This window comes from Anabas testudineus, chromosome 2, assembly GCF_900324465.2.
Source record: "Anabas testudineus chromosome 2, fAnaTes1.2, whole genome shotgun sequence".
NCBI classification, from domain to species: domain Eukaryota; kingdom Metazoa; phylum Chordata; class Actinopteri; order Anabantiformes; family Anabantidae; genus Anabas; species Anabas testudineus.
In genome coordinates, this window is record NC_046611.1 from 12,230,033 (window position 1) to 12,244,926 (window position 14,894).

Genomic DNA, 14,894 nt, shown 5'->3' on the forward strand with positions numbered 1-14,894 from the left:
AAAGATACATTTACATTTAAACCTGTACCTGCCTCTTAAACACAGAAACTGGAATGTAAAAACTGGAAATGGCACATTAATTAGTGACATTTTCAGACACAGCAGCTTTGTGCTCAGCTCTTACACACAAAGTGCTACATAAAATATGAAGTGAATTCAACAGAGCTGTTCACACAGCGAATTGTAGACCCTACTAACAACTACACAAGGAGGTACACACACACACACACACACACACACACACAGCCTGCAGCACCTTCTGCACCATGGCAGCAATCTCAGGCTCCTAGAAAACAGCTGAACTTTAACTGTGGCCCATTAAACCCATTCAGCTGCTGACTCAAACACACTTGGAGAACACAGAAAGAAAGAGTGAACTCCAACCGTTAAACACTGCCACATAGAGTGAAACAAACTCTTGCTTCCTCTTAAAATATCACTCTGTCTGTGCAATTTGACCTTCGAATCTGGCATCTAGAAGGCAAGAATTGGCACAGTGCCTTTCAGTGTATGACATTTTGCTTGGTTTAAATTCATCTGGCTTTTCTACAAAAGAACCTGTGTGGAGTTTGCATGTTCATGTCTGTGTGGGTTCTCTGGGATTCTCCCACAGTCTAAAAACATGCAGTTAGGTTAGGTTAATTGGTCACTCTAAAGTGCCCATAGGTAAATGTGAGTGTGAATGTTTGTCTGTATCTGTATTTCAACCCTGTGATAGACTAGCGACCTGTCCAGGTTGTTCCCGGCTTCTTGCCCAAAGACAGCTGGGATAGACTCCAGCATTCCTGCGACCCTAACAAGAAAAAATGGTTAGGATAATGGAGTACCGTGTCATCTGCATAGAGATGAATTTTACAATCAGTCAATGAAGAGACAGTCTCATTATGTAAGTGGTGAACCGAAAAGATCCCAACAGGAGTTCATATTTGGCCGTTGCTATCATCACATATAGATGTTAGTCCGATAACCAGCTAAACCACTTTCTTTCTCAGGCTTTCAGAGAATCCACTTGATCTACTGTATGAAAGACTTGTACCTAAATCCAAAGATTATGGAAACACATTGTATTGCATCAGTTTTAGTAACAGCTGATAAGACCTGCTAAGAATTGTTCTCCATAACCTCCAGATATCAGCCCAGAAGAACGTGCCCAGAATGTGGGGCGAGTCCTGCGCAAAGAAGCAGATAACGTAATCACCAAGTGGGACCGACTCAACGCAGACTCAGCTGACTGGCAGAGGAGGCTGGAGCTGGCTTTGGATCGGCTCATGGAACTCCAGGAGGCGGAAGACTTGCTGGACGGACAGCTGAGGCAGGCAGAGATGGTGAAGGAGGCTTGGGAACCTGTGGGAGACCTGCTAATCGAGTCTCTGCCAGAGCACATAGACAGAGTGAAGGTCAGATGGAGTGATGCTCTTTAAATTTAGCTGTATTTCGACCTTGGTATGTTTGCTTGAAGCAAGTAAAAGTTTGTTTGTTTTAATCTTAGTGGTATTGTTTAGCAATCTACCTCTTTTCAGGTTAGCTGTCCTGGGTGGCCACAATCAAAACTGGACATAAAAAATCTCAGCCATCATGAAAAGTAGAGGAAGACACATTAGTTGCTGGATGCAGCCCTCCAAAGTCGCTGATACCTACTAACTAGCTACCAAGCTACAGTAGGATTCACAAGTTAAAACAGAAAACCTCTATTATAGAAAATAGCAATTGCAGAGTTGTAAGTTAGCCTTCTCTTCTTTGATTGTTTGGTTTTGCGTCAAGACGACAACTTAAAACCTTTTAGTATTTTCAAAACAGGAGCAAGCGTTTCAAAGTAGAACATTCGATGTGAGAAACAAGACTGAATCACTGTTAACAACAGCTTTTCTGTTTCCCATAATTCCTCTCACCACTGATAACTCAGTGAGACAGAAATGACGGGAGCTGTGTGTGTGTTTGTGTGTGTGTTTGTGTGTTGTAGGAGTTCCAGGAAGAGATCGCTCCAATCAAAGATGACGTAACTCACATGAACCAGTTGGCATCTGCTTTTGGTCCACATGATATCCAGCTGTCACCTAGCAACCTGGAACGCATTGAAGATCTCAACACGCGCTGGAGACTGCTCCAGGTACACGATCATGCACACAGACACAAACAGAATCTTCCAGGTATGGAAACACAGATGACTCTGCTCAGCTGATATGTACCTGTCCTGCAGATAAAGGCAGACTCTTCAACATGTGTTGTTGTCACCTGTCTATCTTTACTGCAGTACCACTTAATTTATTAGTAGTGATAGTCATCTCATATAAAGGAGGTTTTAGATAGTACAAGCTTTCATGTTGGAATTTATACTAAAAACCTGAACTATTGAAATGCATTATTCAGTTTTTTATTCATTTTTTCAGTAGCATCCAGGGATTGAACTGACTCGCATACCTTTCTGTTTTAATCAGCCCAGCCGTCCACACAGGCGTTTCAAGTTTATTTTCTTCTGTTTTACATGGCTAACCGCAGTGATTGTATAGTGGGCTCTGAGAATTTAGCAAAACGCAAGTAACCAACACCCTATACAGTACCCTGACTGCATCATGTGTTGATAAATGGAGAACTGAAGCTCCTGTAAAATCTGCACCAAAAAAATGTGACATGCTGGCTCATGTGGAAGACAAGGCACCACCACAACGTGGTTTGTGGGATACTGAGGTTGCTTTCTCCTTTTGGCATAGTAATGAAAACCTCTTCAGACTGAGACTTTTCATAGAGAAGTCTTTTTACTCCACTAGATTTATTTGACAACTTTATTTGCTTGTTATTTTTTAGATTCACATAATTAACAACTTAAAATTCCGAAAATTCACAAACTACCCAGCATTAAATCCAATTAAATTTGAATTAATTCAGAAACAGTACATAGGGTGGTTAAAATCAGCTCCACCTGTATCAGCTGCAACATTAAACCTTAAATCAGTTTAATCTGCTCTAGTTCATCCTTTAGCAGGAAGGACACCACCCTCTAAACCTGTTAAATGCAGACTGTCACACTTTACAGGCAGCACAGGTCGTGCCTCTATCGGTCTCAATTAACCCACCATCAACCATGCTACAAGTCAGACAGTGATTGTTACTGTGGGTGACAGAAAGAGCCAATCAGCTGCCAGAGACAACAACTAATGCCCAAGAGTCCTGGGTGGAGATGGGTGCCGCTGTGACACTTCAGTGACGGGACCAGACGGCCGGTCTCTCTGAAGTTAGCACCTGACCAGATGCTTACACAACGCGCGCACACACACACACACACACACACACACACACGTCTTTGTCTGGTGAAGGTGAGAACATTGGAGTTGTTGAAGTTTATGGACAGAATGAGCAGGTGATAGAATGATTTATGATTCTATAAAACACAAATGTATATATATGCTGGTGTATAAACTTATCTAAGACTTAAATTTTTTGTAGTTAATGGTGAAATTTCTAAGATTTGCCCTAAAGACTAAAAATACACTGAAGTTCCAATACAGAGTACAAAAGTACAAAGGGTCAAGTTCCTGAAGCTACTGTATATGTAGAAAAAAATATATGAAGGAATAATAGGAAATAGTCTGATTTAAAAGCTAAAACTAAATAAAAACTGTGTAAATTCAGCTCCTGGTAAAAATCTTTTAATGAGATTACACTAACTGAATTACAGAAAAAACCTTTAGAGTTTTTAGCAGTACGGATGAAGTGATTTCATAGATAACAGTGTTTCTGTACTGATTTAACCTTAATGAACTTAGGTCATGTGACGCCGTAATTCAAAATGAAAACATCTTATACTGAAAATGAATTTATTCCAGTACAATCACTGAGGCAGGCGTGGAGGTTTCCACAGTCTGTTTCCAGGCCCATTACATAGGACAGAGCCAAGCTGCTGCAACCTGTAATAGCAGCGAGGTGTTTCGCCGCCACAACTGGAAAGTATCCAGCTCTCAGGCAGGTCGTTGCATGTGCTATCAAACGAAACAGAGAGAGAAAGAGGAAACCAGCCTGGAAGAAAATGATACAGTATAAGAAAAATGTGTGCAAAAATATCTCTGATGACGAAGAAAAAAAAACAAACTAAAAAACACTGGAAACAGTGCAGTGAAGTAGTTTGCTGTGAATACAGTCTGTTGGTTCTCATGTAGTTTTTCACTTCAGTTGTGCAGTTGAAGCTTTGTAGCCTAACATTTTAAATAAAGCTGATAACAAAACAAGCTGTTAACCCAAATCACTGCAGGTGTCATGTTACTGCAGCTCTTTACTTTCTGTGTATAGAAACAGTCTGTGGGATGCAAACCTTGGAAAATGAGGCCTATCATTTAAACATTAGCCAAACACAATTAGCCAATTGTGTTTTGTAAGTTAATAATTCACTGATCCACAAATGTGTTGTGACAACTTCACTTTGACGTGTCAAACTGGGATTGCCTGATGGCTGATTCCTGTGCTGCTGTTTTGTTGTCAGTTCTCCTCTGCACCAGGTTCAGCGGTTTCGCTTTTAATAAATCCACAGATTTTGTGTCAAGCTCAGCAAATCTGTGAATTTGCACATTGACAGTATTAACCTTTGATGGAATTGAAAACTGGAGAGAATGTAGTAGCTGTAACAATACAGAGCAAAAAGAGGTTTATAGTATATTCATGGTGGGATGACAGTCTGCATGGACGCACTTATTGCCGCACGCACCTATCCGCAGATTTGAGAACTGATGGAATTTACGTCACAGATATTTTAGTAGACATCTGGGTGCAGAAAGTATGAAGAAAGCTTGTTAGGTAACCAGCTAGTTTTCTCTCATTTTCTCCCAGCAAAGGTTTATTCTGTTTGTTCACACTCATGTACATAAGCTCATCTAAACGGTCAGTTGTAAGGAGGAAATTTAGAAATTCATTTGGATGGAAAAGACGATTTTATTGCCAGTTTCTGAGAAGTCAGTTTGCGTCGCAGGTGGTTTATAGGGAACGGCATGTTTGCCCAGGAATTTTGGCATCACTTTTAATGGCAGGGTGGTACAACTGTGTGTGTGTGTGTGTGTGTGTGTGTGTGTGCAAACACATGGCTGCTAGTGTGTGTTTGAGCTTTCATGCTTTAGTTAAAGTGCTTGTGCAGTTGTTGGATGTGTGTGCACACTTGGAGCACCTGCATCAGGTCGCTCCACAGTGCTATTTTTGTGTGTAAACGGTTAAAGCTGTCAGCACTGGGTGCCACAGCACTCTGCAATGAATTCCTGCTGAACAAATCCCACTCCTCTTGTTTGTACAATTCTAATCAGGTTACCGTGGATATGGGGAAAAACCACTCAGGCAGAAATGGAGTGGGTGAGATTGACTCAAAGGTAATGTCATCATTTGGTTTCATGTCACATCGAAGGCAAAATATAAAACACTGGGCATCGACGTCATAGTTTCATCTTCGTCTGTTCTCCATTTCATACCATGAATCACGCATATATACACACGCACATACATCCACACACTCCCCGGACAATGTGTCATCGGTGGCCTTCTCATTTGGTTAGTGGATGAGAGGCTGGTTGTTTAATCAGCCGATCTGTCCACTCTGACGGATACAGCTAATAACCTGTCTCTGTCTGTAAGCTTTAAGACTTCTACCACAGAAGGCTCAGATGCCTTTGTGCTTCCCACGATTAACTTTTTTCAGACTTCCTGGAACAAAAAAACACAAAAAAAAAAATCACTAATCAATGTCTGCCAAAGCACCGCATGCCGGCCTGAGCTACATGTGTTGCCTGGGAACATGACATCATTGAGCACTGTGTCAGGAAGCATCTCTGATTATAGACACACAGCAGCTCCTTTGGGGATGTTCAGGCAACCGCCAGGCTGGCAGGTACTTGGTACTGGTGTGAAGTCAGGCCTGCAAACATCAGGCATCATACTTTTTCTGTGAATTCTACATCTGATTACAAAGCCTTGATGGAGGCACAATAGTTTCAGAAGGTTTCCTCAATATATGGCAGTGAAGTAGTGGAAATACTTGATCTAATACATAATAAACATAGTTTTACTGAGCAGCAGTCCAGAAGTGAAACCGGCTATTCTGGCATTCAGCTCTGCGCTCTTTACTTTTTGCATATTTATATCATTGTAAATTGAATTTAAAATTAAAAGAAGAAATTGTTGTGGAGAGACCTGAAGATGGTAAATCCAGGTGTCAGACGTTTGTAGAGACTTAGCCAAGAACAGAGGAAGCTCTAATTGCTGCCAAAGGCATGGATACTTTTGGAAATTTGAATATTTCACTTACTGATTTTTTTATTCTTTTGCAAAAGATATGTTAGCACTTTGTCATTGTGGGTTGAATATAAATAGATAGCGATAGGATTCTCAGTGTTAAAGATGAGATTTGACATCATTTAATGTAAAGTACATGATATTGTAAAGTCAGAACCAGCAGAAACAGTTTACACAGGTGTAACGTGTTTAGATTTGATCACTGAAGAGCAAAGAGTTCACAGTTAACATGGAACTATGTGAGAAGTGTGTGTGTGGCTGTGTGTGTACCGTGCTGATATGGCACGATTATCTCAACTCCATCTAGAGAGACAGCTCATTCAAAGCTGAAGGAGACTTGCAGGAGACTGCACACTCTCTAATTCATCCACTACAGATTCAATTATCTCTTCCATGCTTGTCTTTGTGTCTCCTCCTCTCGCCTCCCTCTCCCTCCTTCAGCCCATCCTTGTATATGGTCTTAATTCTTTGTGAGAGTATATCATGTGCAACAGTTCACTCCACAGTGACACAATTAAGAAGTCACTGCTCTGCATGTTCCAATCATCCCAATTTGAAGCACCCAGCTTTACATGGGTTTAAAATAATTACTTCTTCTGTTCCAGGGAAGTTTCTTTAATTTGTTTAACTTTAATGCACAGGATAAACACAGTTGTCCAGTATATTCTTATTTTACGTTGGACCCCTTTAGATCCAACAAGCATTTGCAAAATTGTTGGTACTGTTCCATTATAGAAGACAAATCCACAATGGTCCCTGTTATAACTTTTTAACTTTGTATAGCTCCAAAACACAACAGAAATCAGCATAATCAAGTATTCATTATCTTATTATTATATTATTATTATTATTTGAAAATAAAGGAAACATATGTATTTAATCTCTATGATATAAAGTATTTTAGCCCAAAACATTACGGTGACAGTCCACAATTTCAAGCCTATTCTAATTTTCTTCATTTCAAATCCATTGTGGTTGTTTCCTCGGCCTGACTCTGTGGATCTAAATGTGTTTTTTCTGTCTTTCTCCATCAGGTCTCCATCAGCGAACACTTACAGCAGCTGACGGACGCTCACAGGGACTTTGGCCTGCACAGTGAGTAAAACCTCACACCTACAAATGTGCACATATACTTATCGTGCTTCACATTGATCATACATCAGACTGTTGACAGTCGACAAGGTACTCAAGAGGTGGTGAGTAGCGGTCGCGTGTGTGTGTGTGTGTGTGTGTGTGACCAAGCAACTGCAAATAGTTTCTCAGGAGCAGAGCATCTGTCAAGTGTTTAGAGGATTAATGTTACAGAGGTTTGATTTGATGCTTTTTGCTGTTTTATTACTTGAGGAAACACTATATACAGTATGTTAGTTGGAAGAAGCCCTGCATTATTTTATGAGTGTGTAATTTTTTTGTTGAGCTCTCACGCTTTTGGAGACAGTGATCAAAGAATTAGCCTACTTAACTTAGCTGTGTAGCATTTGTGAAAAACAGCATGTGAAAACATTAAATATCTGTATAGGTAAGCATCAAAAATTGAGGCATCAGTAATAAGAAAACAGTGGCAAAGATCCCAGAGGATTCCCAGGGAAAGGTCAGGGGCTTGAGCCCCCCCGACTTTGTGCACATTCCTGCTCGTGACAGCAACTCACTCAGCACCACTCAATATGTTGGTGAGAGAAACAGAGTGACACAGCTCTCGACTGTCAACAGGTCACTGACTAAGTGAATAAGTGAGTAATGACTGTGACTCATGTGGCTGCTCCCAGAGCCTGTGATGGTGTATTGATCTGTTTATGCTTGTGCTTATGTTTTTTTTTTGTTTTATCAATATGACCCCAGTACTTAACCTTGTCACAGTCACATATTGAAGAGAGGATAAACATTTAAATCCCTCAGTGACTGTTGAGTTACCTTAAAACTGACCCATTTTGTTACTCGATGACGCATTTGTTTTATTTCCGGGAGCATTCTCGAAATTTCATAGCCTAAACATTGATCGGCCAAACTCGTAGCTAAGCAACTCTGACCCAGCACAAATGTGTTGATATTCACATTTACATGCAGTTCTAGTAAAAGTCACATTAGGTATTTAAAGAGTTTAGAGTTGTGTCTTTTTCTATAATATTTCCAATAACATTATCTTCTGGACTAGAACATTTGCTGTGTAGCTTAGACTACAGTCTGCTTCACAACTATTGTGAACTCAAATGTACAGTCCAGCAAACACAGACAGAAACACGTGACATCTATTACCTGCAGGGATTATATGATTAAGAATAGTTATGGTGTGGTTATTTGTATTATTTATTAATTTATAAATTGAAGCCAAGTACCAGAGAACAAAATAGAAATGTTCATGTCCTTAAACTGTAATGTTGAACAGTAAGATTACCATTACATTTTCCTTGTCATGCTGCACTATTAGTTTCTATTCCGTGCATGTTATATAATGTATTTGTTATGTAGCGCTCTGGTGCACATTAAAGACCCTTTTAATAGGATCCTTAAACTAGTCAGATGGACACCAAGCTAACTGTAATTAGCCAGCTTACTGCAGCTGTTAAAATGTACTTTGTTTTAGCAAATAATCAAAGACTGTTAGGCTAGAAAACAGAAACCTGCTTTTGTCAAGCACTGTCTAAAATTACATCACCATGTGCCAAGTGTGGCTCAGTGAAGAGTCCGCTAGACAAATAATGTTATCACATTATTAAAATTAAAGTGTTTACAGTTTTGGAGTCAGTCTTTAATAGTCTAATCCTTAATGATTCTTTTTGAAGAAACAGGGAGACAGTTTCCTCCTTTAACAGACACATATGCAAAAAATAATGAAAAAAAAGACAACAATGAATCACCATTTAAAAAGTAGCACACTGACCATATTTACATTTTTCTTATTATTTACACAGATGAATTAGATTAAGAGGCTTTTTAAATGTGCAGCCACTTGTCAAACTGCTAGCTGCTTTGTCCCATGAATTCTATTTAGTTTAATTACAGCTCATCTCAATAATAATAACAACAACAATGAAGACATGATTGAACTTGAAGAACCACGGAAAAATGGCAGTAAGTCTAACAGATGGAGGAGGACAGATAGATGTGGGATTATAATAGAGATTACAGTGAAGGGTGATAATGCGAGAACGCTAACAACGTACATTTTTCATATCTTACTGCTATGTTAATACACACCACATGCGTTCTGGTGTTTGCACCATGATGCACTGCTCTGTTTTTAAACAGCAGCAAATTTCACCAGTGGGAAACAATAACGCTTATACAGCGGGTGGTTTCATCCAGGCAATCTGAGCGTTTAGAGATTCCAACTGTGCTGACAATACCCAGAAAGGACAGTCTGCTTTAATGGTTGGTGTGCCAACTCTTGTGGGCATAATAAGTGAGATAATTAGCCATATTTCTTGTTTTTCTGCTGTTTTTCATTATCATGTTTGTTACTGTGAAGACAACTTTTCATTACACATGTTGTTTTGGTAACTGCTGCATACACGTTTCCTGGGCTGGTGTGCTTTTGTTAGACCTGCAGGATGTTGATTGTGCAGTAAAATGTGTGTGTGAAAAGTTAGTTAAATAGTCTGCAGACATATTGAACAGTCGGTGGGACTCCTGTTTTTCTGTCTCAGCAGGATCTATAGAGAGTCCCTTTGAGCAGGGCATCTCCCCAAACAACGTACCCTACTACATCAAGTAAGTACCAGCAGCTCCACTCCTTCCACAATCTGAGTGCACTAACCTTTTAACAACAAGGCAGAGTGGGCTTTGCATTGTCACTTTATGAAGTATCATACTCTAACCTGCACTACGAGCGCCTCACAACAGTTTTTGATATTGAGGCTTAGTGGGCCAGCAGCTACCTTCTAACATCACTGCCAACGTGAATTAACCTCACTACCAGCAGCCAGGATGTCTTCACCCAACATACTTTGAATTTTACTGCATTGATGGTGGCTGTTTGTACAGACAGCTTTCACGCAATGACATTAGCAAGATGTGTGTGGTTCTCCATGGTAGAAATGACAACATCAACTTGAAAACTTGTTTTAGTGGTTAAAACGGCACCAGTCCTAAAAGCGGCTATTGGAAACTGTTTGTTGTCTCGAGGAGGAAACATGTCTGTTGCCTTGAAGTACAGTTACCTGTTAGCTCGAGCAGTCTGGTCAAAGCTATGGGTTTTATAAAGCTGTGGGCTATTTAATATTGAAACTTCAGAAATAAATGCCAGCTTTAAGGTCAGAGAGCTCACACTGTTACTATGATGCTGTTGAACGACTTCTTAATATATCTTTAAGTGTTCAAGTTTAAAACATGAGTTCAACAGATGTAGAAGAAATAACACAAAAACTAAATCTCACGTCGCTAGCTGTGTGTCTATTTAGGGGCCTCTTAACCATTCTCCGAAGGACGTGGTTTACAAAGTTTGGTCGAAGAATATTGAAATAGGTTGGGCCGCTGAACTTTTGAAATGGGACAACCTTGTGGTGATGCTGTGACGCAGTCAGTCACCAATAGCAGCCCCTGAACTAAGACACAGCCTCTGTTGACTCTGTAGCATGACACTGCAGTAGCTCCTAGAGCCCAAAACAGTCTGGACAGTCCCTACATACGAACGTTGTCAGCTTCATTCTGGGTCCACGTAAAGGCCCTGGTAGCATGGGCTAAAACAGATCATTTCATAGTGAGGTTGAAAAGTGGTACTGCATATACCATTATAAGAAAAAGACATTTAAAATTGTAAATCATCCAAAGTTATATCAGTAGAGTCCCAGAATAAAAAAATAAATCTGAAATTACACATAATCTGGCCTCTTTAAATTAAGTATTGTGATCCTGGACTCTATTAGAAGCTCTATTTTCAGACAAGCCTCACAACATCACTCTTGCTTTGAAGTCAGACTTTGATACAAGTTGACCAGAAGAAAGATGCAGAATATCAGCAGACATCTTAAGCTTGAGTAGGATCTAGCGTCTTACAATGAATTAAAATGTGCTTCATGCACCATCAATTCTGAATTCTTAGTATCTTAGGAAAATCCCAATAATCCTAATGTAATGCTAAAAACCATGTCTCTTCACTGTCTACCTCTTTACCAAATAAAAGGCATGAACAGCAATCTAAACTGTTTAAATGTTCCCATTCTTACCAACAACTAAAAACATTTTTTCTGTCTTCTGAGGCGATATCTCATCGGGTATAATGTCCCACAACAGATTTGTATCTGCCAGGCCATATGAATGAAGCAAGATGTTAGGCTAAATGTTGTATCCTGACTCTAAATATTGACGATGGACTGTTACAGTGTGGCACCTGATGTTGTTCATTAGTAAAGTGCAGCTTTGTCCAATAATTCTTCATGGGTCAAACTAACAGGAAAGTATTTGTGGTACTTACTTGCAGTACTGGCTTGTTTTTCTCTCCTTCTTTATGGCTAGTAGCTGAGTAGCATTGTTGACCTTTCACAAGGATCACTGGTCCTTTGTCCTTTGTTTTGTTTTTTTACATAGTAGGTTAATAATTGAAATATAACTGTATCCTTTAACCTGATCAGAACAATGTGCGGGGTTGACGCTGGTGCTACATTTAGTAAGATTGTGCAACTCAGTGGAAACTATGATGCTGAGTTCCCTATTATTATTATACTATTATATGTAAATAACAACTACAGTTTGCAGAGTTGTGTTTGCCCTGCTGCTGAAGAGGCCAAAACTCAATGGGCATATTCAAGTGCGTATAATAATATTTCACCCAGCTGCCTCCTAACCTGACTGTTTTCTGGATCTGGAAATATGCTTGTCGAGCAGTCGAGTCCCAGGTCACACTGCAGCGCTGTGGTGAATGCCGGGAGACTGTTTACTGCTCATCAGCAGATAGCAGAAGTTTTAGAGGTGGGAGGTGTTAAGGTGTAATCACAGTCTTACAACTTCTGTCTCAGCTCCTCAGGGTGCAAAACAGGCGTCTGTTGCTGAGCTGGTGCAGCAAAGGAATTGAGAGAGTTAAAGATGGGAGATAATTTAGTAGTTATTGGGATTTTGTAGCCACGCAGAATCGTTTGCCTGCAATTATTCTGCACAACTGGACACATTTTATGTATTTTTCGTGCATGCATCACCATTATGTCCCGAAACACGTTTTCTTCACATAATACAGTACAAATAGTTTAAGTTATTAGTAATAAAATACATCTTGGCTAAGTTTAGTTCACTTTGTATTTCTGGAGCTTGTCTTAGCTAATGTTGGTAAACTTTGGTCAGGTATTGTTGTGTGATTGACATTAATAGGACAGTTCGTTGACTTTGTCCCTTCTCCAGTTGTACTAACATTACTCTTCCACTACCTATTGGCATTTTAAACTTGGTTACACAGCATGTAAAACAGCTAGTTTCACAGCAAAATCTCGTTTACAGCTACATAAGTAAGCACCTTAAAAAAAGCTACCAGTGGGTGAAAACATCACATGAAACTGTTTTTCAGTTTCATTAGCATGTTCCCAGCTTGCTAATGCATTAGCCACTGGCTAACTAGCTACAGCAGTTCCCTAACTAGCTCTTTGAAGCTTTGCAGAGGCCCTGAACGCCTCCCAGCTGCTCACAGGCTGCTTGCAATGCTTCCTGTTACTTTCAATTTCTGGGATATTACACATGTTTTGCAGACATCAGGGAGCCGAAGACTCCCAGAGCTCAGCTGTAGAGGTGGGATGTCTGCAAAACAAAAACACCAGCTTCTTCCAAAGGCTAACGTGGAACTTCAAACCAGTTGTCCAAAGTATTTGATTTGTGTCTAAAGTACATCAAGGAATATCAGCTAGTTTTTAATCTGATAGAAACACTGTTGTTGCTACGTGAAGTCTTGAACTTGACTGGTTTGGAAAAACAGAACACGAGGAGATGAAGTCTGCAGTTAGACCCGTCTCAACAAGTCAGACCTCCACTTCACATTCCTAACTCTGGTCAGAATAACCCCACAGAGAGTTCGCAGAAGGCTTGATAATTAGCAACTAGCAGCTTGGTGTGTTTGAGTTAACTCCGAATGACCGAGTGAGAACATTTCATGTAACTGGCACCTCACATTCAGTGGGTCTGAAGAGTTTGAAAGAAGTAGTTTCATTAAGTGAAACACTAGAAAGAGAAAGAGGGAAAGAGAAGTGACAGATTCTCCTCTCCACATGCAGAGAGAAAGCTGGACCTGACCCGATGACCGAGACGCTGTGAGTGCCAACTGACCACACACACACACACATGCACACACACACCTCTGTCTCTGCACACACACACACACATATGCACACACACCTCTGTCTCTGCACACACACACACACACACATCCTGCATCATATGCAGCATGAACAGACACACAATATACAACGGCTAATGAAGTGTCCACAATCTTTTGGCTATTCAGTAGCAATGCAAACATGCAGCAGCCATTGTGCAAACATGCAAAACACCCACACAGGCTATAGTTCAAGCACACACACACACACACACACTATGTCTCTTGCATACAGAGTCATTCAGGGCACAGTGCACCAACATATGGTCGACCAACTGCTTCTTGTGCACGATCACTTCTCTGCTCCTGGAGAAGGTTTCCTAAAAACCTGCAAAATACACCCCATGCTGTGAGGGAGTGTGTGTTCTGGCTGATGGAGCACTCCGTTTAAATCCCAAACCTCCTAAATAGTAATCTTCCTCCGCCTGAATGTGTCTCAGACACACACACACACACACACACACCTGTGCAGCTCAGGTATAAAGACAAACTGTTGTGGTTGGATAAAATATCAGTTCAGACTTGCCTATAAATTAGCCCCCCACTCCTCCCTCCTCCTCTCTTCCTGTGTCCTTTTCCCACCCCCCTCCCATCCCTTCTTGTCTTTGCCTCTTTTCCTATCTGTCTTCCTCGCTGTCCTTCTTTCTTTTCCCTCCCTGGCCTTGGAAATCTGTGTGCCTTGAAAAGCAAAGAGCTTCTCTCTCTCCCTCTCCCCCTCGTCAGGGAGGTGAAAAACCTCCTTGGATGGTGTCGAGGCTCCTTTGCTTTCAGAAACAGCGGGATAGGGGGAAGGGAGACGGAGGCAGGGAGCCTCAGCTCCGCCTCGTCTAGCTGAGGAGCGTCAAGCTTCATGGAGAAAGGCGGAACTAGACCGGAAGGAGAGCGTGTTCAATTTCACAATAAACGCATCAGCGACGTTGGTTTAGTCTTCGTTAATTATCTATCTTATAGTGTTTATTATTTATTGTATATTTATTTTTCCATCTATAGTTAGGGTCTGATTAACCCACTATGGGTCCTGTACAGAAGTGGTGTGTTTTTGTTGGTTTTGTTGATAGTTTAATTTAGTCATCGAAATGATGCCTTCACTGAACTGAGCTGGCAGAAAGGATTTCAATTACCTGTTCAATGAAGGATACGTTTTTGTATATTTAAGGTTATTTATAGATCATACAACATCTTACTGGCACAGTATAATTTCTATTAGCATCCATTCAGGTTGAATTAGATGATTGCACCCAGGGTTAGTGTTAGATGTCAGACTTTAGATATCTCAGATGGATCTTGCCACATTAGTGAAAAAACCTTTCATCTGTTTGCCCAGTTGAGTGTCTGGTTATTATAT

At 40.5% G+C, this 14,894-nt stretch overlaps 1 protein-coding gene across 3 annotated transcripts in view; it reads left to right on the forward strand.

Moving 5' to 3' along the window:
* Positions 1-14,894, forward strand: part of dmd (dystrophin) — a 240,174-nt gene that overhangs the window by 189,249 nt on the left and 36,031 nt on the right. The window contains exons 6-10 of one of the 3 annotated variants that reach the window (XM_026364221.1): positions 1,129-1,397; positions 1,961-2,107; positions 7,296-7,356; positions 9,909-9,969; positions 13,449-13,484. In XM_026364221.1, the coding sequence (XP_026220006.1) occupies positions 1,129-1,397; positions 1,961-2,107; positions 7,296-7,356; positions 9,909-9,969; positions 13,449-13,484 (574 nt within the window). Of the gene's footprint in view, positions 1-1,128; positions 1,398-1,960; positions 2,108-7,295; positions 7,357-9,905; positions 9,970-13,448; positions 13,485-14,894 lie in introns of all 3 variants that reach the window. The other 2 variants (XM_026364222.1, XM_026364224.1) reach the window with 2 other exon arrangements.